The sequence below is a fragment of the Balaenoptera physalus genome (genome assembly GCF_965194825.1).
Source record: "Balaenoptera physalus genome assembly, chromosome: 18".
Lineage (NCBI taxonomy): Eukaryota > Metazoa > Chordata > Mammalia > Artiodactyla > Balaenopteridae > Balaenoptera > Balaenoptera physalus.
This window is the reverse complement of record NC_138899.1, coordinates 65,653,183-65,679,337: the sequence shown is the minus strand read 5'-3', so window position 1 is coordinate 65,679,337 and position 26,155 is coordinate 65,653,183. Positions and strand designations below refer to the sequence as shown.

At 49.1% G+C, this 26,155-nt stretch overlaps 1 protein-coding gene across 8 annotated transcripts in view; it reads left to right on the top strand.

Annotated features, from left to right (window-relative positions):
* Window positions 1-26,155, top strand: part of DHRS12 (dehydrogenase/reductase 12) — a 37,399-nt gene that overhangs the window by 9,584 nt on the left and 1,660 nt on the right. For all 8 annotated transcript variants that reach the window (XM_082434499.1, XM_082434496.1, XM_082434494.1 and 5 more), the window contains 5 exons: window positions 4,554-4,646; window positions 5,724-5,805; window positions 20,708-20,769; window positions 22,044-22,148; window positions 23,590-23,680. In XM_082434499.1, the coding sequence (XP_082290625.1) occupies window positions 4,554-4,646; window positions 5,724-5,805; window positions 20,708-20,769; window positions 22,044-22,148; window positions 23,590-23,680 (433 nt within the window). The remainder of the gene's footprint in view (window positions 1-4,553; window positions 4,647-5,723; window positions 5,806-20,707; window positions 20,770-22,043; window positions 22,149-23,589; window positions 23,681-26,155) is intronic.

Sequence of the window (26,155 nt, the reverse complement as noted above, 5' to 3'; positions counted from 1 at the left end):
GTTGCTCCTCCAGCCTAGGGCTGGTGGGGCTTCCTGCTGCTGCTGGTCTCCGGGTTTCTTCACCAGTCCCAGCTGAGTTCTCTTCTCCCTTCTCCTCTGGGAAACCAATCCCTGTGTTCAATGCCCTCTGTTGAAAGTGGTTTCTGTTAAACCCTGGCTGACATAACATGGTAGTGCTATGACATGGGACGTTCAGGGCATCCTAGTATGTACAGCTCTCGATCCATAGAAGCTATTACTATTATTGCTGTTATCAACATTGTTTATCCTAATATTATTACCACTCCCAACCTTACATTCTCTGCTTTTCAAGTTCCCTAGTTCTCTTTCATCAGTGCCTGGGCCGGTAAAGCAGGGAGGGCACTGACGGGACCGGTCCTGGGTGTGTAGTTGGGTGGACGTCAAAGAGCGGTGGTTCTTTGGGCAGGAGAGCCTGGGTGGGGCGTGTGGCAGGCCAGCCGAGCCAGGTGCCTGTGGGCAGGCTGGGCACCAGGGAAGGACAAGGTCACGTGGGAACCAGCTTCTTGGACACTCTGGCTTGGTAAGATCAGGTGTGTGGAGTACGGAGAGTTCAGTATCCTGCCACGGGGCTCTTTCTGGAGAGGGTGTGTGTGGCCCCAAGCTTGGAGGAAGGAGTGCTTGTCACAGAGCAAACTCCCAGTGCAGCAGCCACTGTGTCTGGCACAGTGTTCCCGATGGGCCCAGGGAGAGGGTCAGAGTGGACCCTCCTTCAGCTCCTCGCTACATGCAGTTCATCACCATCTTGCTGCCTGGATAGAAGGGCACCAGGCTTTTGTCTGGCAGTTATCTCCTTGGGCAACTTTGGTTTTTTTTTTTTTTGGCCACACGGAGTGGCGTGTGGGATCTTAGTTCCCCGACCAGGGATCGAACCCAGGCCCCAGCAGTGAAAGCGCAGAGCCCTAACCACTGGACTGCCAGGGAATTCCCCGTGGGCAACGTTTTTTAAAAAAATAAACTTTTAAATTTTAGAATAGTTTTAGATGCATAGAAAAGTTGTGAAAATAATGCAGACTTTCCATTTACCCCACACCCATTTTTCCCTTTGCTAACGTCTTACATGAGTATGATTCATTTGTTACAGCAAATGAACCAATATTGATACATTATTACTAACTAAAGTCCATTCAGATTTCCTTAGTTTTTACCTAACACCCTTTGTCTGTTCCCAGATCCCATCCAGGATCCCACGTTACATTTAGTTGTCATGTCTCCTTAGGCTCCTCGTGGCTGTGACAGTTTCTCAGACCTTCCTAGTTCTTGATGACCTGGACAGTTTTGAGGAGTGCTAGCCAGGGGTTTTGTATACTCTCCCTCAATTGGGATTGGCCTGTTGTGTTTCTCATTGATTAGAATGGAGTGATGGGTTTCCCGGAGAAAGATCACAGAGGTACAGTGCAACCTTTTCACTTCCTGATATGGCTGGAAGGTGCTGTCAGTGTGCCTTCTGTCTTGTGGAGATTGATCCCATCAACAGCAAAACACCATGATAAAAAACAGGGGTTTCTACTCTCCAGTTCTCCCAGGCCAGCGTGGAATTCCACCTTCTTAAGAATTCCTGGTTTAGCTTCCTGAGTGCTAGACATTAATAGTAACTGTCACCTCGTTCCTACAGTGATTTCTACTTCCAAGGGCACATTCATGTACTGTCTCCCCTTTACCCTTCAAACTCACCCTCTGCCCTGGGTAGAGACTTCCCGTGATGTCAACTCCTGACTCCTGGGCCACCCAGCAGCTAGATGATGGTGGTTCACCTACAGGAAGGATCCCAGTTGAGTTTTGCTCAGTTTCAATAACCAGACTTGTATCCCAGGTTTGAAGAGTGAGTACGGGACTTCCCTGGTGGCACAGTGGTTAGGACTCTGCACTCCCAATGCAGGGGGCCCAGGTTCGATCCCTGGTCAGGGAGCTAGATCCCACATGCGTGCCGCAACTAAGAGTTCACATGCCATAACTAAGGAGCCCGCGTGCTGCAACTAAGACCCGGCGTGACCAAACAAACAAATAAATAAAATTTTTTTTTTTAAAAAAGTGAGTATAGGGCCCCCAATGGCTCCTAGGTCCAGCCTCGTCACGTGTAGATCAGCAGATCAGGGTTTTACACACTGGCACCTTCCTGGCTCCTTCCCCTGGTCACAGCAGACTGCTGGCCTCTCCTTCTGGGTGCCTTGGGGCTTCCTAGTTTCCCGCAGAGGGAACCAGATGAGTCCCTTCACCTTTTCAGGATGCTTCATTTCACCAGGCTCCAAGGTTGATTTGTCTGTAATGGCGAGTCCCTCTTCCCTGCTGCTGCCTCTTTTAATTCTGCGACGCCTTGGGTGCTTCCAGGAAGCTCAAGGAGATTGAGAGATGATCAGAGTAAAATTGATTTTAGCTCACTTGAATTTTGTTGCTCATTTGAATTTTGTTGTTTCTTTGAGCCTGGCTTTGTGTGAGTGTCGCAGCCCTGCTGGTGGGAGGGAGTTCCAGGGTGGTTGCCGGGAAGGGCTCAGAATGAAAGGATTAGGTGTGTAGGCTTGGTTTGCCGTCGCTGGTGGACGCTCACGGCTGACCCAGGTGTGAATCAGCAGCCTCATGTCCACTCTGTCTGGGTGAGGGCCTTCAGAGACTTTTTAGAAGAGTATAGTCCTGTACGGACAATGCTTTTCCTCTCCCTTGAAGGCAGAGGAAGATTCATTTGTTCCAGACTTAAGCCAAATACGGTATTCAAGCTGATTACAGACCTTCTGAAGCATGAAAATGTGGGATTGCTTCTGTTCTCTCATTCTCTGAGCCTTTGTCTTAGGGTGAGAAAATATGTTTTAAGAGCAATCAGTAGAAAGAAATTCTGACTTGGGTTCAATGGCTCAGTTAATGGGGAAACTGAGACAGGGCCTGAACTCTGCTTTATCAAGGGAGTTACAGCTGTTGCGCAGAGTTTTGCCTGTAGGTTCAGCTCCCAGCAGCAGGAATCTGCCTTGGGCTGGTGATAAGTCCCTGACGTCTGCTGGAGCTCAGGCGGAATAGCCTCACGTTCACTGGATGCTGAGAACACAAGTTTCAGTTATGTGCTGAGTACAGAGAAAAAGGGGTAAATGGACAACATGCATTGATCATTTATGTGCATGGCTGTGCGCGCCACCGTAAAGGAAAAGGGGGCATTCAACATGGCTCCTTCGTCAAGGAGTTCTGAGTCTACTGGGGGAGGAGGCCATTTTAATGGCCACAAAACATACGTTTGCATGGATGTGTCATAGTTTCCTACCAATCATTTGGGAGTTTTTGTCAATATTTTGCTCCTAAGAGATTATCGAAGGCACATCCTAACTATAAGATGACAACTTCTTCTGTGAGTCAGTTCTTGCTTACGATGCGTGTCAATTTCTGCCTTGTGACATGGTTACCTCCGGACGCAGCCTCCTCCCCCAGTAGACTCAGAACTCCTTGGTGGAGGAGCCATGTTGAATGCCCCCTTTTCCTTTACGGTGGCGCGCACAGCCATGCACATAAATGATCAATGCATGTTCATTGCAGCTCTATTGACAATAGCCAGGACATGGAAGCAACCAAAGTGTCCATCAACAGATGAATGGATAAAGAAGATGTGGCACATATATACAACGGAATATTACTCAGTCATAAAAAGAAATGAAATTGAGTTATTTGTAGTGAGGTGGATGGACCTAGTGTCTGTCATACAGAGTGAAGTAAGTCAGAAAGAGAAAAACAAATACCGTATGCTAACACATATATATGGAATCTAAAAAAAAAAAAGAAAGGTCATGAAGAACCTAGGGGCAAGATGGGAATAAAGACGCAGACCTACTAGAGAATGGACTTGAGGACACGGGGAAGAGGAAGGGTAAGCTGGGACGAAGTGAGAGAGTGTCATGGACATAGATACACTACCAAATGTAAAATAGATAGCTAGTGGGAAGCAGCCACATAGCACAGGGAGATCAGTTTGGTGCTTTGTGACCACCTAGAGGAGTGGGATAGGGAGGGTGGGAGGGAGGGAGACGCAAGAGGGAAGAGATATGGGGATATATGTATATGTATAACTTTGTTATAAAGCAGAAACTAACACACCATTGTAAAGCAATTATACTCCAATAAAGATGTTAAAAAAAAAACTCAACAATAAGAAAACAACCTGATTTAAAAAAAAAAAGAAATAAGGTAGATTTATATATAAGAAAAAAATCTCTAAAACATATTGTTAAGTGAAAAAGAAGGATATAGAACAATGTATAGTCTGATCCTATCTATATGGAAAAGGGGCACACACGCACACACACATAATGCTTAAAATGTATAATATATAATGCCTGAAACATACATTTATAAATATTGTATGTACTTAAAATATTTCTGGATGATTCGTAAGAAACTGTGAACAATGGTGTACTTCTGAAGAGTGAGACTTTCCATTTTGTATCATTCCAAACGATTTGATTTTTAAAACCATTTTTTTAAAAAACCATTTTTAATGAAAAAAATACATGTTATCTTTTTTTTTTTAAGGCTTTACAATTTTTTTTTGTTTTCTGGTTTAGAACATCTTTCTGCACATTGTGGACTTATCTGATCCCAAGACAGTCTGGAAATTTGTTGAAAATTTCAAGCAGGAACATACCCTCAATGTCCTGGTGAGCTTTGTAAACATAAGTAGGGGATAAATCTCATGCATGTGCATTTCTTGCCTGTGTGGTTGTAGACTGGTGTGTATGTTTGTGGATCTTTATGGTGACACCTTAGTGAGAATCTTTTATGGGGAGGCCTGTTCAGTCATCAAGTTCACTCACTGGAGTCAATCTAACCCTGTTGGTTGGATTTGTGGGGAAAGGAAAGGACCATCCTCTGGGTCTGTGGGGGGATGGGGAGCTTCCATTTTTTTCATAAAATGATGATTTGTATACTGGTATTCCTGAGCTCTGTAGACTTGGGGATTGCTATATTAAAATTAGAGGCTCAGGGGGAAATTAAATAAAAAGCTTAGTCCAAAAGGACGCCTGCTGCAGACAAGCACATCTTTTAGTAACACAGTCAGTTGCTCTCCAGAGAGAGCTAGAGGCCTCGGGTGGGTTGGTGTCCTTCTTCTCCTCCCATATACTCTGAGCTGAGCTGCCTTTCTACCCAAATAGTTTCTAATGTGCTCCGAAATGTTCACTCGGGCTCAGGTCTGCTCTTGCGCTGTCCAATATGGCTATGGAGCATTTGAAATGTAGCTAGTCCAAATTGAGATGTGCCATCAGTGTACAAATCTGCCGATGTTGAAGACTTAGTGTGAAAAATAGAGTAAACTAACATTTTTATATTGATTACATTTTGAAATGATACTCTTTTGGATATCTTGAGTTAAATAAAATATTAAAATCAATTTTACCTGTTTCTTTTTACCTTTTTAATGTGGCTACTTTCTAGAAAACTTAAAATTACATATTTCTATTGGACAGCGCTGGTCTAGACGAATTCCTGGGGCACTTTATCATGAATTAGGTTGCCAGCCAAGCCCTGGTCATCGGAGGTCTCTGCACAGTCCCATGGCTGAGCCTGCTGCACAAATGGCATTTTCCAGGAAGGGGTTTGGAGTGAAGGGACAGTTGAGCAGAACTGATGTTGTCCCATGAATGTGGGACCAGTGGTGGTGGTGGAACCGTGGGGTTTGGGGACAGGTCCTTTGGCCCTGTTTTCCTTTATTTTGAAACGGGAACTGTACTTTCTAGATCAATAATGCAGGTTGCATGGTCAATAAGAGAGAGCTCACGGAAGATGGACTTGAAAAAAACTTTGCTACCAACACTCTGGGTAAGTGTAAGCAGTTTTCTTGATTGCTTTTAGCAAAATAAACGTAGACATAAATGATACCGTAGAAGGGTCAGAAAAACATTGACCTACTTTTTGGGTTCTTGGTCCTTGGCATGATTGCATTTACTTTAAATTTATCCTTCACTGCATTATTATTTCTTCATAAAACACTCTTTTCATGTTTTTCATAATATGTGTTAGTGCCAGAAATACTTAGCATTGTTAGAGTTTTTTTTTCTAGGAAGCTCAAGGCTCATTATAGACATGACTTTGGTGAGAAGGGCAAGGTCATCTTAGGTGGAAAGTGCAAACATGAAAACTGTAGCCAAGGGAACTTCCAGCCAGGGCTGAGAAAGGTGCAACCATGAGACCAGAAGATGGGCCAAGAAGGGCACTCACCTGGCATGCAGGACCCCTGGGTTCCGGTTCCTGCTCTGTAATAACAGACTGACTCATTTTGTGCCAGGCCAGTGATTCTCAAAGTAGGGTTCCTGGGCCAGCAGCATCAACATCACCGGGCAACTGGGTAGAAACGCACATTTTTGGGCTTCACTCCCAGCTCTACTAAATCCAAAACTGGGACGGGGCTGAGAAATCTGTGTTTTAACAAGCCCTCCAGATGATTCTGATGCACACTAAAGTTTGAAAACCAATGTACCAGGCTTTTAACCTCTTTGGATTTTCTCCATCTCGCACCAAGGGGTCTGGAGTACAGATCTTCCTCAGCTTATGTTGGGGTTAGGTCCCAGTCAGCCCATCATAAGTTGATCATATAGCAAATTGAAAATGCATTTAATCCACCTAACCTACCGAACATCGTAACTTAGCCGAGCCTACCTTAAACATGCTCAGAACACTTACATTAGCCTCCAGTTGGGCAAAATCATCTAACACAAAGCCTAATTTATAATGAAGTATTGAATATGTCATGTAATTTATTGAATACTGTACTGAAAGTGAAAAACAGAACGGTTGTCTGGGTCCAGAATGGCTGTAAGTGTGAGGGCTGTTCACTCCTGTGATCACCTGGCTGACTGGGGGCTGCGGCTCGCTGCCCTGCATCCCGAGAGAGCGTCATACCGCGTATCACCAGCCCGGGAAAGGTTCAAAATCCAAAATTAGAAGTGCGATTTCTACCTAATGTGCATCGCTTTCACACCGTCATAAGTCAAAAAATCACAATTCAAACCATCGTAAGTCAGGGACCAACTGTAGACTATTTCGGTGCCTTTCAACTCCGACATGCAATGAATCTAAGATTCTCCCCAGTGACTATACCATTTTCTCATAGGAAGTGAAGCTTTTAATAAGGCATTTTAATTCATCCTAAGTCACAAGATGAATGGCGGGGGTTCCTGTGTTTGTCGTTGAAGGTGTCCATTAAATAGTAACCCTCTTCCCAGCCAAGAACTGAACACTTTGAGGAGTAAGACAGTGGATGAAAGCCCCAAATCACTGTTGTTACAGATGAGGCTGGTTGAAGGGCATGGCTCACGTGAGAGCCAAATGGCTTCCTTAATGCTAAACCCCAGAGTTAGCCAGCCTCACTTGCTTTGTTGCGTCTGGCTGGCCTCAGACAGACACCACCAACCCCTCCCAGGAAGAGCAAGACGCGGGGCGCAGAGCTCAGCAAGCCCAGATTATTGCTCCTAAATTTACTCCATTTTTTAAGTGGTCCCCGTGCTCGCAGCGGAGAGAGGACGGGGCTGAGGGAGGCTGCTCGTTGTTCTCTCCCGGGAGACAGAGAACATCTGGAGTGGGGAAGGGCCTTTCTCCCCGGCACTGAGGTTGCATTTATTTCTTCTTAAACAAATCCCTGGGAGCTTGCTATGAAACGCTGCAGGCTTAGTACAGAATATTCCCATCGTTCGCTTTGTTCCAAATGTGGTATCCTTGCCCAAAGTACCAAAAGTACCCACATGTGGGGTCATGCCGGGGTTTGCCTTCTATCTCTCCTGGATGGCAAGGACTCCTAGGGTCCTAGCAGCTGGCCTCCCAGGTGGCTGCTCTCCAGGACCAGCTTTGTGATTTGCGGGACCCAGTGCCAAACAAAAATAGGGGGCCCCTGGATTCAAAAAGTGCAGGGCCCTGTGGGGTTGCACAGGATGAAGCCCGCTCTGCTGCTTCCCACCCGCCCATCCACCACCCAGCTACATTCTACTGGGTGCGCGCTGCACGCTGGGCACTCGTGGGTGGCGTACGTATATATGGCACTGAACCCACGTGACCACCCTGTGATGGAAGTATTCCTGCCTGTACATTACAGATGAAAACACTAGACTGAGAGAGCTTGCATAACTTGCCCAAGGTCAAGTGGAGGAGCCAGAATTTGCACCCAAGTCTGTGTGCCTCCAGAGCCCATGTTCATAACCAAGATGAGTTCTACCAGCCCCCCAGCATCTCCTCCCTCAGACCCATCACTGCGTTATCGTGAGATAAGTGCTAAAGGGAGGCTGCGAGGGGAGTGACCAGCCATGCCAGGAGAAGCATGGCCCAGGGCTGGGGACACTGCTTAGAGGGCCTCCTGGGAATCTGCATCGATTGAGAGTGTGGGGCAGGTCCGATAGACTCTAAGGCAACTGCCTTTTTTTTTTTTTGCCACGCTGCAAGACTTGCTGGATCTTAGTTCCCCCACCAGGGACTGAACCCAGGCCACCGCGGTGAAAGCACAGAGTCCTAACCACTGGACGACCAGGGAATTCCCTTTTTTAAAATTTTTATTTTATTGTTTATTATTGTTTGCTTTTGCCTTTTTGATTGTACAGCTGATTATGTTGTACTTTTGTTACGGATCCAGTCTGCTTCTAAGGACCTTGATATCTCTTCATTTTCATTTCCTACCTGTGTTAGAAACAGTTTATTGATCTTTCCAACCTCTGAGAAGCATAATAATTCTCATGCTTAATATTTATTCATCCTCTCCAGAGGGGAAGACGTAGTCCAATATACACAGAAGCAAGTCAGTGACAGAGAGGGCAGCTTGATGTGCTTCTGCTTTACAGATGAGGAGATACAGAGAGGTTCAAATATTGTCATTCTGAAGCAGGTCCAGAGCCAAACAAACAGCCCATACCTCTGTCTGAGTCCTAGGAAACTGCTGGCTGCCTTTCTAATATGAAACATGTTTTCATGGCCTGATTATGTAACACAGGTTAGGTTGTCTTCTATTTTCTAAGATTCAGTTTGGCCTCTAGAAATACTTCCAATCCCCAGCCAAACATCAGTAGATTCCTGATACTCTGAGAGCAGAACACAATAGGATTTGCAGAATTTATCACCAGATCCTAAGAGTTCGGGAGGTGGAGGATTAGTGAAATACTGTCAGAGCACGTGGCTGCGTGTGGCTCTTTGTGAAGACATCATAGTCTATGAATTAGATAAAGTTTGGAAATCATTCTCCCTCTCCTTTTGCGGGGATGGGTGGGGCACAGAGAGGTTTTCATAGTTTACTCTCCTAGGGACAAAAATGAGCTGCCCCAGGGTAGATTTGTGGGGAGACGAAGCGTGGAGATAAAGTGATCTCATGAGACAGATGCTATTTGGTTGCCTTTCTTGCCCCTGTGTTTCGGGTCTTCTCAAACCATATCCATTTTGCCTGTTGGCATTCAGTGGCATTCAGAGTCCGTGAGGAGTGAAGACGATGTGTGTGGGGGGGTGGGTGGGGGCGCAGTGCTTCGCTGAGTGCTGTGCTGGCAGCCGGCCACAGCCCGAGCATCAGCCGATCACAACTCTCACCCGCATCTCAGCCCCTCTCACCCACGGCACACGAGACAAGGATGCCATCCACCTCCTCCGAGACAGCTGTGTCATCAGTTAATTGATTGTAATAAACAGGCAGTGGTGCCTTAGATCTTTGGCAGAAGGTGGGAAAGTTCAGTTGAGGTCATTTTGGAAGGACGTACATACATTAGTGTACGGTACATGTTCTGTCCCTTCACATTCTGTTATCTGGAGCTTTCTGCTCACCGGCATAGCTCCACACCCAATGGTAACTGCTGTTTAAAGCAGGGACCCAGGGTCCAGAAACACCTTAATAATAATGATGATAATTATAATAATAATGGCACACACTTTCCACGTGCCAGGGGCTCCACTAAGTGTTTTTCTTGGACTATCTTGTTCAATTCTCATAACAATTTTATAGATTTCATAAACAAGGAAACAGGATCAGAAGTAGTTTGAAACCAGAGTCTGAGTGACTCACCTTCCTAAATAGAGGACAACAAAATTATAGTTGGTCCATTTTTGCTCTAGGCTTGTATCTGTCAGCTCTTGCTGCCTAACAAGCAACCCCCAAATCTCTTAGGCATACAATAAATAAGCATGTATTTCTTGTTGACTCTTATGCAGGTCTGCTGGGTGGGCTGATGTCAGCTGAACTCAGTAGGGTATCTCTAAGCAGCAAGTTGGGTCTGCATTATGTTCCAAATTCTTGCATCCTCCTTGGACCGTTAGGCTGGCCAGAGTGTGTTCCAGTGGCAATAACAGAAGCCCAAGTGTTCAGGCACATTGCAAGCCCCTGCTTGCTTCAGATCCTGCTAACATCCAGCTGACCAATGCAAGTCATTTCACAGAGCCCAAAATCAAGAGTCAGGGAAACATATTCCTCCCAGGAAACTGGGGAAGAGAGGGTGAGTATTGTCAAACAGTAATCTACGACAAGGGTCTATTTTATTACATTCTAAGTCTTTGGAAATGGGTCATCTGAGTTTGATGTGGTAACTATTAACCCCAAATATTTAATGAGCAAAATATCTTGTTTGTTCAATAAACATTTAAAGAGCACACACTGTAAGCTGGTCCCTGTGGTCAGCGATGAGGATTCAGAAATTATATGGACTCCTGGTCCAGTGGGGGAATCAGACACATAAACAATGTCAGTAACCATATGGTTAAGTTCTCTTTTCATCCATGAAGGGAGCTGGGGTCCAAACCCCAGGAAAGCAGAGAACGGTACTTCCAAGGTGAAATAGGCCCTCAGACACTAAATGTGTTTGGTGCCAGGCATTCTTATTTGTCAATAAGCCTTACTCTGAGCTTTACCTATGTACCATTTGGCTCCTAAAACCTCCTTCCAGCTCCCAAACCTTCAGGATTCCCAGAAAGACACAGTACCTGGGGATAGTAAGCACTGTAGAAATGTCAGCTAATATTGTTGTAACATCCAAATCCCTTCACCTGGCATTGAAGTCCTTTGTTATGGTACCTCCCCCACCTGTCCAAACATACTTCCATGATTTCCCAACATGGATCCTCTGCCGGTCAGCCCATTAGTTTTGGAACCTGTCACCAGCAGGATACCTCCATGCTTTTGTTCCTGTGGCTCCTGTGGCTGGAACGTCCCCTTCCTGGTTCACTTTCACTTCTCCTCCGTGACTCGCTGGGAGCACACCAGCCTGGAGCTTGGCCAGCGCTTCTCCTCCTCTGGGCTCCCAGAGCACCCACTGTGACCCTATCTTAGCACCATGGAAGTCACCCTTTGATAGGTGGTTTCTAGCATAGAGCATGAATCACTGAGTGCGGGCACTGCCTGGCCCTTACGAGGAGCTCAGTCCGTTTTGAGCTGACCCACCGGGTGGGTAATCCAGTTCCTCCAGCTGCGTGACTGTGTGCAAGTTGCTTAAACCTCCTCAAGCCTCACATTCCCATTCTGTAAAATGGAGATCATGATACCTTTATAGGCTAGAGGTGAGGGTTAAAGAAGGAGTTGTAAGTTATTTACCCAAGAGAAATAACGTGTTCATGCAAAAATGTGCACGCAAATGTTTATAGTTGCTTTATTTTTATTCATAATCACCCCAAACTGGAAACAACCCAGATGTCCTTCAACTGGTGAATAAACTGTGGCGCTTCCATACAATGGGATGCTATTCAGCAATAAGAAGGAACAAAATATTGATGTTTGCAGCAATGTGGCTGGATCTTAAATGCATTGGCGGAAGTCAAGCCAGACTCAAAAGGATGCATTGTATGATTCTGTTTATATGACGTTCTGGAAAAGGCAAAGCTATGGGGACTGAGAACAGATCGGTGGTTGCTGGGGGTTAGGGGTGGGAGGAGGGTGTGACCACAAAGGTAGTAGGTGACTGTGAGGGAATATTTGGGGTGACCGAACGGTTGTGAATCACACCACAATCTAATGCATAGAGTTACCCAATTGTACGCATTTGCAAGAGCTCATAGAGCTGCACACGTACACACACACACACACACACACACAGAATTTTACTGGACGTAAAAATATATAAGAAAAAGCAAAAAGATAGGAAAGTAGCATAGCTCTCAGCACAGTGAGTCTGTTTCTCGGTAAGAAGCAGACTATTTACTATGATTGATTTGAGGTGCCCTCCTTGGCAATCAGCGCGCTCCTGGAAGGGGTACTGTCTTCCCTCCAGCCTAGAGCACAGGTCACCCTGCTCCCGCCTGGTAATAGTAGGTGCTAAAAAGCATCAGTTGGTGAGGAGTAAACGTAGAGGCACCTTCCGTGCTGTGCTGTGCAGAGGCCGGAGAAAGTCCTTCTGCTATTCCAAGGATAGTGGAATGCGCAAAGGCTGTGGACGGAGAGATGGCCGTCTTGCTGTCCAGGAGAGCCTCTTCGGGTGAGGGAAGGTGACCCCATGAGGAATCCTTGACCGGAGCCAGAGTTCATGATTTCTGTGAGCCCATCTGGTTCTGGGTAAAATTGGGAAGCAGGCAGTAGTCACAAAAGAAAAGGTGATCAGCCAGCCTCAGTGTCTCACTGGCCTTCCCATCGTTCCTCACCCCCATCGTTGTCCTAGAATTTTCTCTGCACCACCTCTCCCCTGAGAAGCCCCTGAGATGCAGGGAGAGAGGAAGATGGAGGAGGAGGGAGAGGGAGAGAGGGCTGCTGTCCAGCTACATCAGAGGGCTCCCTTAGGTGTCCTTCTCCCGTTTTGAAATCTGGCCCCAAGGTGCCCAAGCCCCTCTGATCTCTTCAAACGACTGAACGAATGGACGTTGGAGTATTATCAGGGCCCCAGCAAAACCAGTATGGCTTCAGCAGCATCCCACATTCTGCACCATTCCCAGTTCCCTTCCTCACGCTTCCTCTGCTCCTTCCCTCCAAACATTTGTCTCCTTTCTCTCATTCCCTTGGGCTACACTCCTTTCTGGGTCCCAGCTCACAGCTCAGTAAATCAAGGGTCTGTGCTCAGCAGGTGCCATCTTAGGACTTTGTGTGTGGGGCAGGGTAGGGAGGAGGTGTTTATTCAGGGTCGCTTTTTTCTAATCATAAGACAAATGTGTCTTCTTTTAGAAAATAGGGAAATAAAAGTATCCAAGAGAAACCAAAACTCTCCTGTCATTCCATCAAGATAAAACCACCATTAACATTGGTCTGTTTTTTCCAGCCTTTTTCTATGTGTGTCCCCTACTCCGAGGAGGGGCCACAGTGTGTATACCATTCTGAGTCTTGTGTTTTTCCAGGTAGCATTATATTATAAATGTTTTCTCATATCATTAAACATCCTTTAAAATGTTACTTCTATTTAGGATATATTCTATTGTATGAATGTGCCATAGTTTAGTATGTTTATCCCCTATTGTGGGATATTTAGCTTGTTTCCAACTTCTCACTATTGAAAATGATTCCACCATGAGTACTTTTGTTCATACATTTTTGTGTGGATCTTTGGTTATTGCCTTAGGATGGATTCCTAGGAGTGAAATTACAGACACCTAGTTTGTGACCATTTTTGAGACCTTTGACCAAATTGCCAAATGCATTATACATTAACCAAATTGCCCGCCAGAAAAATTGGAGCAATTTGTATTCCCACCAGCATTCTTAGTGCTAATCTCTCCCTATCCCAACAAACTCTGGGTCCCACCCATCATCCCCAAAAGAATGATCTTTGCAAAACTGATAGATGAAATCTGGCATCTTACTTTCGTTTGCATTTCTTTGGTTACTAGTGATATTGAACTTGGCGATGGTGGTTATTTACTGGCCATTTGTATTTCTTTTGGGAGTTGCCTATTCATGTCCTTTGCCCATTTTTCAATTGTGACCATCATCTTTTAAACTCTTGGTTTATAAGCCTTCTTTGGCACATTTATCACAAGTGCCTTCCTCCCTGCCCTCCCCCCCACCTAGTTTAGCAAATTACATTTTAATTCTGTTTTTGGTGCTTTGGTTGGTCACACAGAAGTTTAAATTTTCTATGTAGTCAAGCTGTATATTTATTATTAAGACTGATTTATTCATTTTTATGGTTAAAAAAAATCCTGGTTACTCTAAATACTTGTTTTTTCCCCCTATTTTCTTACAACATTTTCTCTTATTTAGCGTTTTCGTCCACTGGAAGTTATTTGGGTATTAGGTAGATAAGGACCCTTTTCTCCTCTTTCTTTCTCTCTTTCTTCTCACGCTTTTTAATAAGCAGTGTCACAGCTCTGCTTATATATTGCACAATCTTTCCTTTCTTTTGAGTTGTGATGCCATCTCTCTCATATACCAAATTCTCACTAAGTTGCTTCTCTTTCCAAGCTCCAGTCTGTTCCACTGATCTAGTCACTATTGTCACGACTGCACTATTCTCATTATTCACATACATTTTAATATCTTCCAGGGCAAGCCCTAGCTCATCACTCCTCTCATTCTCGAGACATTTTCACCCAGAGGACTGATAGACTGGGGGTGAAGAGGCCAGACTTCAGGCACCAGGGGAGGCTGGTGGGGTCTGGAGCTCCTGAAGCTACCAGGTAGGACCCCTCGGCCCCCAGAAGGGCTTTGGAGCCCTGGGTGAGGCTCTTGGTCTAAAACTGCACTGGGGGGTGGGGGCCCTGTGCAGCCCTCCTAAGGACAGAATGGATAAACCCATTGCCCCTTGGCTTCGGTTTTCTGCCAGCCATTGAGGCTGCTTTGGATGAGGCGGAAACACCTTCCAGAGCTGAGCCCCTGGGCCACGATGGGCCTCCCCACCTGCCTGCCGGCCACTCCGGGGTGGGGTCTGAGCCGCTGCAGTGCCCGGGCCGGGGCGAGCTCTCTCGGGCCCCGTGGGGACCACGCCTCCTGTTCTCCCAGCCAAGGAGCACTGACCCCCATTCAGGAAGCTAGTGAGGTGCCCGGCCCCATCCTGGCCCGGGGGCCCAGGACCTTATCGGATGATCTGGCTGGGATTCCATGGGTGTTTTTAAAGGAGAGCTACTCACAGCAGTTCTACCACACACCTGTTTGGGGAATTTTAAAAACAAAATCCCAATTAAGCACCTTCATGCTTTTAATAAGCCCATTCTCTCCCTGCTGTAAAGCAGGCTCTTTCCTTGTGCCCCAGGTGTAGTACCAACAGCCTCCCTCTCGGCTGTGACAGCAGGGAGTGATGCAGTCATCTTGCACCAGAAACACTGGTTTAGCTGTAGCACCCTGAGGTACAGACCTTGGATGGCCTGGGGAGGACAAGGAAGTGACAGCATATTCACTTTTGTGGGTTACCTGGAGCCCAAGACAGGTGCCAGAGCTCCCCCCTCTCCTCTCAGGTGGACCCTTCCCACCTCACAGGTGGAGCTCACAGATGTCCATTCCCACGTTTAAACAATGCTCTCCAGCTGCTCACAGCTTCAGCCACCCTGGAGTGAGCCCTCCCGCCCCCAGGCTCTTTGCACAGACTGTGCTCCACGCCTGGACACCCTCCTTCCATCCCTACCCTCTCCTAGCACCCTGCCCGCTTAGTCCTGCCTCTCTCGCCTCTAAATCTTAGCTCAGGTGTCACCTCACTGCTAACTCGGCCCCGATGCCACCGCCACCCCATCCCATGTGCTCAGGACAGTCTCTTCTGCACAGCACTGACCTCACTGTGGGTGTCGGTTCATTACATAATGACCTGTTAATGCCTGGTGAACACCCTGCGGTCAGGGAGTTCTCACAGTATCCCTAGCATTTATCACTGTGTCTGGCATTTAGCAAGTGGAACTGGAAGCGGGGAAGTTGAGGTCGAGGGCAAAGGGAAAGATCTGACTCATCCTCACCGCTGTCTGACCCCAAACCAAGAGTAAATACCCCACGAGCAACTGATGACTCTGATGCCTCTTAATGCCTCATTTTCTCTGGGGCTCTGTGCTCCCAGCTTCCCCAGGTAATATGAGCTTTGAAATGGTCTTTATACAATTTGTAAAGTCAGCGTGTGAGGCCCCTAGGCTCGCTGTGGGACGTTCGTGTTATTGTACCAATGGGAGAGGCACCAAATAGTATTCGTCACGCAACTGTCTGCTCCTTTAAAATCTACACCAGTAACCTCCCAGGGGTAGAGGGACAGTCATTTTCTCCGGCAGGTAGTATACCTGGTAGAAGCATACAGCCAAATACACCCACTTAGTAACCAATGTGGCTTTAATTCAAGCTGGCTGTGAAGGTTTCTTAATAGAAACTCCAATCCGTTCTCCTATGCTAAATGTAAACATTGCAGTAGATTTTTCTCATCAAACAATACTTCTAATGCTACTGAAATATATCATACCCATGATATGGTATGATTTCAGGAGCACCATGAGTTTAATATTCGGATGGAAATGTGGTTTCAGGAATGCTTTCAGAGTACTCCGCACCTCTCCTTCAGCATTACCCGGCTCGACACAGTGTAACATCCCTTCCTAATTAGCTTATAGAGAGAGATTTGCTTCAAGTCATGTACCCATGTCATAAAGGTCCTTGTTGCCATATTTAGAAGACTATGTCCAACATAAATTCCACTCCCAAATCTCTTTCTCGTAATGAACCTCCATCGACATAATGAGTTCCTTGGAAGGAAGGCATTGTGTAAATTAAAAATACTAATGAGTCATAATGATAATGAATTATTTTCCTTATTACTGGGAGCAGGACTCAGCTGGGGCACATTATCCTGTGGCTGAAGGTGTCTTCCCTACACCCAGACCTGCCCTCCCCCAGGAGCCCAGACTAAAATAGGTTCTCTTTTTTTTTTCTCTCCTCATCAAAGCTCTGAATCACCCAAATGTCCCTGATCTTAGCTAGTCAGTCTTGGAGGAATGGAAGTTACTAAACTGGTTCCCACTAAGATAGGAATGACCCGAAGGCACCCATAGCTGTTTCCAGCAGTGCGCTGCTTGCACCTTTCCAAGGATATTCCTATTAGCTGGTTAGCACAGGCGAACTGGTGGATTTTCTAGCTAAGACCAAGCCCAGTGTCTTGGGGATTGTCTGGTTACAAGGAACAGGAACCCACTCAAGCCGACTAAACAAAACTGATTTACTGGGGGGGGAAGGCAAGGGCAGCCTTCACAGAACTTAGCGGCAGAGGCACAGCTGGGCTTTGGGAGCGTCAGGGACATGACAGGAGAGCGTGAGGAACTGGGGTGAACTTTTCCTGTTTCTCTGGGACCCTTGTCCACAGACTCTATCCCAGCTCTCCTGTCTCTGCAGGATGCTTTTCTGTGCACATGGGCCAAATATGGCGGCCGCTGAGTCAAGGGTCCCATGCCCATGCTCTTGCGGGGAGGGTTCGACTGGCACAGCTTGGTTCAGGTGTCACCCCTAACTCAGTCTACTCTGCCCAGGGCGTCGAGGTTGCGTGGCTCAAACACAGTGCCTGGCCCAGGGTCATGACTCGGTTACGTGTTGTTACAGGATGCAGGGCCCCGCCCTAAGGGGAGGGGATGGGGCACATCTCCAGAGGAAGTCTACCACACCAGGCCGAGGAGTTTTCTGCTTAATTTGGTTGGGCTCCTGGAGTGTTGAAGGGCTTTGGGGCAGGAGAGTGGCATTGGCGCCCGTGTTAACAGCAGGCCTGTGGTAGGATCTGTGAGCTGGGCAAGGAGCTCCTGGTGCCATGTTCATCCTAAAGGAGCAGTGACTTGCAGACAACGGGATTCATTCCTACTCCCTTGGCACCGGAGTTGGTTGGGACTCTGTGGTTGAATGACTCAAGAAAAGGGAGATTTGCCATGTTTTCCATTCTGCGTGGACTTGCTGGGAACTTGGAAAAGTCACAGAACCTCTCTGGGATTCTCTTAATTCCAATTCTTTTAATTAAAAAAAAAATTATATATATAAAAATATACACATATATACTACTTATATATTTTTATGTTATTAATTTAGCAGATTCTTTTAAAAGATCTTATTGGCTTTATTCAGAGATTCCTAAATTGGGGAACATCAGTCTAGCAATAGATAGGAGCCTCAAAGAACTGTACAAGGCGAGAAATTTTCTAGGCAGAAGGGAACAGGAACAAGGAAGTTATACTGGGCATGTAGCAGATTTTTCCTGTGTTTCTCTTTGCTGGCCTGAAAAGATGCTGAGGGTACACAGGAAAGGCCTCAGAAAGCTGGCTAGGAGGCTGGCGGATTATAAATCACTTGTGGCTGGAAAGAGAGCGGCTTCATCTCCTTCTCAGGGAGGAGAAATGCTTGCTGTGTGTGAAGAGTGACATATGTGCTTTGAAATGATACAGCTGGAGACCTAGGAGGCAAAAAGCATATAGAAACACACGATGGCTCAGATCTGCTGGTGGAGGAGCCCAGAGAGCTGGATGGGAGAGGGCCCGTTTTGTGGATTTGGAATGCGGGAGATTTTTTTTTAAAGATAGAAAGGGCCCTGAAGGCCTGTTGCTAAAAACTGCAGTTTCTCCAGGAGTTTTAAAAAATCACCTACCACCTGGCTGTGCCCTACACAGGCTGTGAGCGTATTTGGTAGGGATGAATGGCCCAGCTAGTCTTCCTGCCAGTGACTCTGTTAGCATCTAAATTGATACCGGTAGGGTATATTCTCGCAGAGGATGAAGCAGAAATCAAAACACACCCCCGTCTCCTGGGTCGGGGGAGAGGCGCAGAGGGGCTACCCCAGGAGGAGCGCCCGGCCAGCGGGGAGAGCAAGTCCTGCCCTCGGCCCATCCCGGGCCTCTGGGAGGGAAGCAGCGGAGCCTCTAGAGGAGGGGTGCAGGCCTGTGGTGTGGAACCTGCTTCCAGCTTTCATTTCCTTTACGCCAAGGAGTCGTTTATGACAATCCGTCACGGCAGGCTGATGGGGCTGATAGCTTTTGGCAGAAGTCCTTTCTACTTCCCGCAAATTAAATCACAGAGAAAGTCACCAGCAGTGAATGCAAAGAAAGTGTTCAAGGCCACTGCACGGAGGCCAACAGCTCTCAGAGACCCAGTGTTTGCCAGACTTTAAAAATCCATGACTACTAACGAGGCTGGCACCTTCAACGACAGGTTGGGGTGCAGACACTAAGAATGCTGTGTGGCGTGAAGGGCACAACTCAGAACTGCTACTAATAATAATAGGAATAATAATAATAATGAAATAAAATGGCAACAACCAATGTGCACAGAGAGCTTTCCAGTCTACATGCACATTTTCGTTTCACCACAAAACCCTGTGATCCTAGGAGGTGGGCTGTCCAGCTATGGTCTCCCTTTCACAAGTAAAGAAACCAAGGCTGAAATGCTTTGTCGACCTGCCCATGGTCACACCGCTGGTAGGTGCCAGCCAGGACTCAAATCCAGGCTCCCGGCTCCCCCCAGCGCCCTTTCCGTGACATCAGGCTGCTCCGGTTAGCTTGGATGCAGGGCCGGGCTCGAGGTGGTGGGCAGAGCTGGGCAGGCAGAAACTCTGAGGAGTGGCCCAAAAAGAGCCCAGAGCTTTCATTTAAATTCCCCGACCCCCCAACCCGTTAACACAAGGTAATATATGTTCATTGTTTGAAAAAAACAAACAAACAGATAAGCATAAGAACATAGAAATAATAATTGCCCACTCAGAGATAAGCATTTTGAACATTTTAGTGCACCACAATATCATCCTTGCAGATACTTTTTCTTCATTTTGACACATCTTTCCTCACAAAAATGGAATTCTGTTCCTCCTGCCGTTTTGTAAACGTCTCATTCCATGTACTGTGAATATCTCTCCATGTCAGATACACTTGAACAATATTTTTCTCATTTTGTTAAAAATGTTAGACATAGGGCTTCCCTGGTGGCGCAGTGGTTGAGAATCTGCCTGCCAATGCAGGGGACACGGGTTCGAGCCCTGGTCTGGGAAGATCCCACATGCCGCGGAGCAACTAGGCCCGTGAGCCACAACTACTGAGCCTGCGCGTCTGGAGCCTGTGCTCTGCAACAAGAGAGGCCGCGACAGTGAGAGGCCCGCGTGCCGCGATGAAGAGTGGCCCCCGCTCGCCGCAACTAGAGAAAGCCCTTGCACGGAAACGAAGACCCAACACTGCCAAAAATAAATAAATAAATTAATTAATTAATTTAAAAGAAAAAAAACCCACCAGCTTAAAAATAATGATAATAATAAAATAAATAAATTTAAAAAAATGTTAGACATATAGTTTTTATGATTGCAGAAATAACCATAAGGTTCTAGGCTCATTGTAGAAATATTCAAATTCAAACCGTACAGAAATGCCCAGCAAAGGAAGCAAACGCTTTACTTAATCCCACCCTTGGGGCCTAAGCAGTGTCGCTACATTTCACATTTCCTGTTCATGTTTTCCATGCACACTCTAGACGTAATGAACATATGTGTCTCTATACACTTTTTTTCTCTGCCAAGTGGGATCACACACTGTTGTGTAGTTTGCTTTTTTCCTTCCTCTGGTGTGGACATTTTATTGTCTCAGTCCCTGAGGTTCTAAGGCAGCTTTGTTCCAATCCTGGGGAAAGGAAACCCCATGAGGCTGGAGAAGGGACAGGATAGTGGCAACAGGATAGGAGCAACACAGGGCTGGGTCCAGCGATCGGACTAGAAACCCTCCGAGAGGAGGGGACCGCAGCTCAGGCAGCCACTTGCCGCTCACCCGGAGGATGCAGGTAAAAGGTGCTACCTCACCACCACCCCGGGGCCACCTGAGAGGAGGGGGTCCCGCGGCACCAGATGGCCCCATGACCCCTCATGAATGCTCTGTGCCTCCCCAGGTGTGTATGTTCTCACGACTGCCCTGATCCCCGTCTTGGAGAAAGAACATGACCCCAGAGTGGTGAGTTGACTTCGGGGATGTTTTGTAAGTTAATGACTTTGCTCCTGATAGGAAATCAGTGGTCCTACATTTGTTGCCCCAGCTGTCCCGAGGGGGCCATGCTGTCCACGTCCATGGGGGGAGCCAAATTCTGTCCCCTGGGTCCATGGGCCTTCTGTTTGATAATCTGAGATCCAGCAGCGGTGTGCCAGCCCAGACGGCGTCCAGGTGGGTCTAGGGAGGGGCCGGTGAAACGGGGAGGGATCCAGGTCAAGGTGGGGGTCAGCCTGTGGCTTTGTCCCGAGAACACACGTACTTGAGGGGCTTGTAGGTGTGGCCTGGGATTCCAGAATGCTCGATCTGGCAGTAGAGACTTCCTGGGAGCCGGCTGTTGATCCTGCCCGCCCTGCCCCGCTCTCAGGGGCCCTCCACCCACCCTGCTCCTGCCTCTTGCCGCGGCTGGGTGCCTGCTGCCCATACACAAGCAACGAGTCCGCCGCCAAAAGCGAGGCAGAGCTGTGCAAAGCCCCAGCCCGCACTCTTCCCCAGTGTCATCCGAGAGTTGGCAAAGCATTCAGAACGGGGGGCTTCTGAAGAGCAGGGGCAGCGGGGGAAGGCAGTCAGCGGTGGGTGGGTGGGTGCGCTTCCTGGAGAACGTGCCGCTCAAATGGGAGGGGACAGGCTAATGGGTTACAGTGATGGAAATCAGAGAAGTCTGGAGTTAACGCAGGCTGCATTCTCTCTGCTGTGAGGGCCAGAATAATGACCTCCCCTGATCTGAGAGGTCCAGGTCCTAGTTCCTGGCACCTGTGAATATGTCACCTTGACATGGCCAAAGGGGACTCTGCAGATGTGATGAAGTTAAGGGTACTGAGATGGGGAGGGTATCGTGGATTACCCAGGTGGGCCAGTGTAGTCACAGGGGTCCTAAGAAGAGGGCCAGAGTCAGAGGAGACATGACAGTGGAAGCAGAGGGGGTTGGAGTGGTGCAGCCACAAACCAAGGCATGCGAGTGGCCTCTAGAAGCTGGAGAAGGGAAGGGACGGATTCCCCCCTAAAACTGCCAGAAGGAATGCAGCGCTGCTGACACCTTGATTTTAGCCCCATAAGACCCATTTCAGACTTCCGACTTCCAGAGCTTCCAGTGGGGGAATTCATCTGCGACTTTGTAAGCCACTAAGTTTGTGGTCATTTGTTGCAGTAGCAACAAGAAACCGACACGCTGCTTGACAGAGAAGCAGGATGGGAGGGTGTTATGAACTTTTCTGTACAGATCTCCATTCTATTCACTGCAGGTGACAGTCTCCTCCGGAGGAATGCTGGTTCAGAAACTGAGTACCGATGACCTACAGTCAGAAAGGACAGCGTTCGATGGCACCATGGTCTATGCACAAAACAAAGTGAGTGAGGGGTTTCTCAAGGCTGCCACCTGGGTGCTTTTCCAAGTAAGGCTAATTCTGGGATTCACGTTAATTTGGATCTTCGTAATTCCCAGCAGCGCCTGAATGTTCCCCAGTGGAGAGAGAACCCTCTTCTCCATCAGGAGCCCGGCCGAGCCCAGCTCTGCCTAGACCGGGGTGGGGCTGGGGGGCTTCAGCTCGCCCCTAGGAAGAGCCACAAAAGCCGCCACCTCTCTTCGCTGGTTTCTTAGACCCACAAAGAGCGTGGTGAGAGCCGGGGGCCGCCACAGCAGGAGCCCAGCAGGGGTTCCTTGCCCAGCGGCTCAGAGGGAATATGGACCCAGGAAGTCACTCCTCTCTCCCTGGGCAGCCCCTGCTCACTGGCTGGACAGATGCCCCTGGAACAACGCTGGGTTTCCGGGCTCCCTTTGAAGGGCATGTGCATCCAATTCTGAAAGGAAAGGGCAGGGGTCCAGATCTCATGCCCGATCTTAACAAAGTGTAGTCACGCTGCCGTGTATCAGCTCATGACAGCTGTTTTTAGAAGCCGGCTGTATACCTTCCACACTTATAGTTCTGGCCCCTCAGTTCATCACCTGGGTGGGCTCCCTCGTCGTTTGTGAAGCTGCCAGCGCCCACCAGCTGTCCCTCCTGTTGGTGTGGTCTGCCTCTGTCCGACCTCCCCCTGCCCCCTGTGCGCCCTGGCTCTGCCCCGCTTTCGCTCACCGAGCCCCAGACCAACTCCTGGTGGATTACTGTTCATGACTCAATCCTGACAATTGAAGGAACCATACTTCTTGACAGTTTTTCCAGGGAACATGGGAACAAACCACTCACTCTGTAAATGAGGCCCAGATGGAGCTCTTTGCGAAGTGTAATCAAACTGCCCTGGGATTGGGCAGTAGTCTCCATACAGCTGAGGCTTAAGTGGGGGCGGGGATACTTGATGATTTCTTAGGGAATTTGCAACAGCTGTGTTCTCTAAGCATCCCCAGTTCGCGTCCTACACTCCAAGGCAGGAGTTCCTTCACGTGTGCACGGACACCCGCTCAGTGCAGGCCTGTGCCGGTGGCCAGGGTACACAGTGAGCGGGGCCCAGCAACGAACAGGGCAACACAAGCGGCTAGGAAAGAGGACTCTCTGGGTGTCACTTCCGGGGGGGAGGGGAGGGGAGGGGAGGGGAGGGGGAAGCCCCCAGACAGCGTGCGGCGTTCCCTCGTTCCCGGTGCTGGTGCGTCTGCATCTCAAACGCAGGGGCCGGGACGCAGCACTGGGTCGTAGCCAGAGCTTGTGGGCTTGTGGGGTAGAGAGCCGGTTCTAGAGCAAGGTGAAATCTGACATGGGGGCGGGCGAGGCAGGGTGAGGGCCGGCTCTGCACGCCCGCAGCCCCCTTGCTCCCCCTCCCGTTTGTTCATCCTCGCCCCCCACCCACCCCGTCCAGAGGCAGCAGGTGGTCCTGACGGAGCGGTGGGCCCGAGCGCACCCGGCCATCCACTTCTCGTGCATGCATCCCGGCTGGGTCGACACCCCAGGTAGGTCTTTCGTTTCCACGGCGCCTGCGTTTCATCTAAAGATATCTTGGGCGGCCGCAGGACTGACTCTCCCCCGGCGTGACCTACAACCAGTATCGTGAGGACTAGGCATGGCTTCGTCTCCGCGGAGAGGGGCCGGCGGGGACGGGAGGGGGAGCAGCCTGTCGCACAGGCGGAGCTGGTGTCGTCAATTTGCCCCGCGCGCGGCCGAGAGAGGGGGCGGCCCTGGCGTGGGGTGCGGCTGGGGGCCCCTCCCTCGGGACAGGGGGAGCCAGTGCACGCTGAGTGTCGGAGAGGAACGAACCCAACCGAGGGCGGAGAGGGGGACCGAGGGAAGTCAACGGGAGACGCTGGGAACGTGGGGGTAGGCCAGGCCAGCTCGCCGCTGCCCGGGTTCCTAGAAGTAGTGATGCACACAGGTAAGTTAACAATCACTAGGGAGACAAGTGGAATTTTCTGGAAGCGCGTTGGAGCAGCAGGGAGGGAGAGCAGCGCTCTCCTCGGGATCTGTCCCTCCCAACTCCGTGGCCTCGGGCAAATCACGTGGGCTCTGTAGCTCTTTCCTCCTGCCCCGAAAAGGGCACCGAAAACAGCAGCACAGCAGCACCCCCAGGACACCTGAGGGCCCAGAGCTGCTCACAGCCGTGTCTGGATACTGACGTGTGTGTCCTCACAGCCCCGCTGCGGTGGGCACTAGCATCATGCCCATTTCCAGATGGGGAAACTGAGGCACAGAGGGGCCAGGATGTCCCGCTGGGCCCGGCCACAGTGTCGTGGGAAGCAGGCTCTCTCGTATACGTGCTGTCATCCTTTCTGAAAGCCGCTTGAGCAGAAGCCTTAACATTTGTATATACATCCTTGGAATTCATCCTAAGAAATAATGAGAGATGTGGAAAATGAGGTTGCTCATTGCAGCACTCATGCTAGGAGAGTGAGTTAATAAGAGCACCTGTACAAGAAATCTGTTCAGCCCTGAAAACTGCTGGGGAGAAATGTCTATGGGAAAGGGAAACTGCACTATACCATTAAATGAAGGTATCAGTCCCCCAAACTGTACATGCCTTAGGGTCTTATTTTGGCTACACCCGTATCCCCATGGAAGAAGGCGTATGTTGGTGCCACGTAGCACCCCACAGAGACCTGGCTGGGAGAGCTGGCGCAGACCAGCCCTCTGGGGCATGGCTCTGAGGACGTCTGGCAGCCTCCTGTTTTAAACGCAGAGGGGGTGTCCTCAGCCAAGCACACCAGGAGGGGCTCAGGCCAGGGGTGTTGGGAGAGGGTGCCTTCTTACTTCTTGTCGCTTCCTGATGGGAGACAGGCCCAGCCCTGCCTGACCAGGTAGCTCCATCAGGAGGGCCGCCAGCCTGTCATCCTCCCGAGGCCATCACCCTGACAGTCCTCATGTCAGCCTGTGTGCTCGCAAAATCTGTGCTCCAAGCCCACCCCCTGGATCCACCATCTGGGTCAAGGTGCAGTTTGCCCTCTATTGTCCACAGGTCACAGGGCAACGACTGGGCCTCTCTGGTGCAGATGGCCTGTCTGGGGACACACAAGCCCGAGGGAGGGCTGGGCAGGGGCCTGAGCCCGTGGGCACTTGTCCTCCCCGAGTGGTAGGACAGAAGGATTCAAATTCCTTCTCTTTGCTCATCAGTATTTCCTAATTTTTCCACAATTAGCAAGTACTGTTTCTGTGAAAAGAAAAAAAAAAAATTTTTAATTTAAAAAATGAGGGCCTTCGATGAGATGATCCTTTCTCTCTCTGAAATCCTCTGATCTCATTCCGGCCTTCAAACGTTGTTTTCTCTGCCTTCTTTCCTTTCCTTGGCGTCACGAGAGAACAGTTTTGTCTCCCAGTGTGCGCACTGTTGGGACAGTGTGTTCCCCGAGGTCTGTGGGCGGTGGGGGGGGTGCTGGGCCTCCCGTGGTGAGGACGGGGGCCCCGGGGAGGCGACACCAGGAGGGGAACCTCTATGTAGCCGGGTGTGGGGGGGGCAGGGGAGGACGAGTTAGAGGAGCTTTGGCAGAGGAAGGAAGAAGTCCCTCCCCTTCTTACTACACTCCTCCCTAAAAAGCAGGAAACACTCGTGCAGCCCGAGGAACCATCAGCCAGGATCCTCGGAGAGGTCAGAATCCTTGGCGAGAGATGGTTCACCCAGGAAGCGGGAGTCTGATCCCCTCTCGGCCTCAGTGTGACCCTCCTTTCTTAGTATAGAAAGCGGGGAGGTGCCGGAGATCTTGCTCCCAGGGGACGGGCTGGTCTGGGCGCCCGGGGCCCAGGGGACACGGGACCCAACGCACTCGGGGCCCTGGTGAGCAGCACTTCCCTCCCAGGCCACAGGGTGACACCTCAGGGGCTTTGTGACAAGGCTGTGTGAAATGTGAACAGCCTGGAGGAATGCTGTGCTGAAGGGGAAAGAGGGCAGTGTGCGGTCCCATTCCAGTTCATCGTCGTTGTTTTGGCACAGGGAGAAGCCA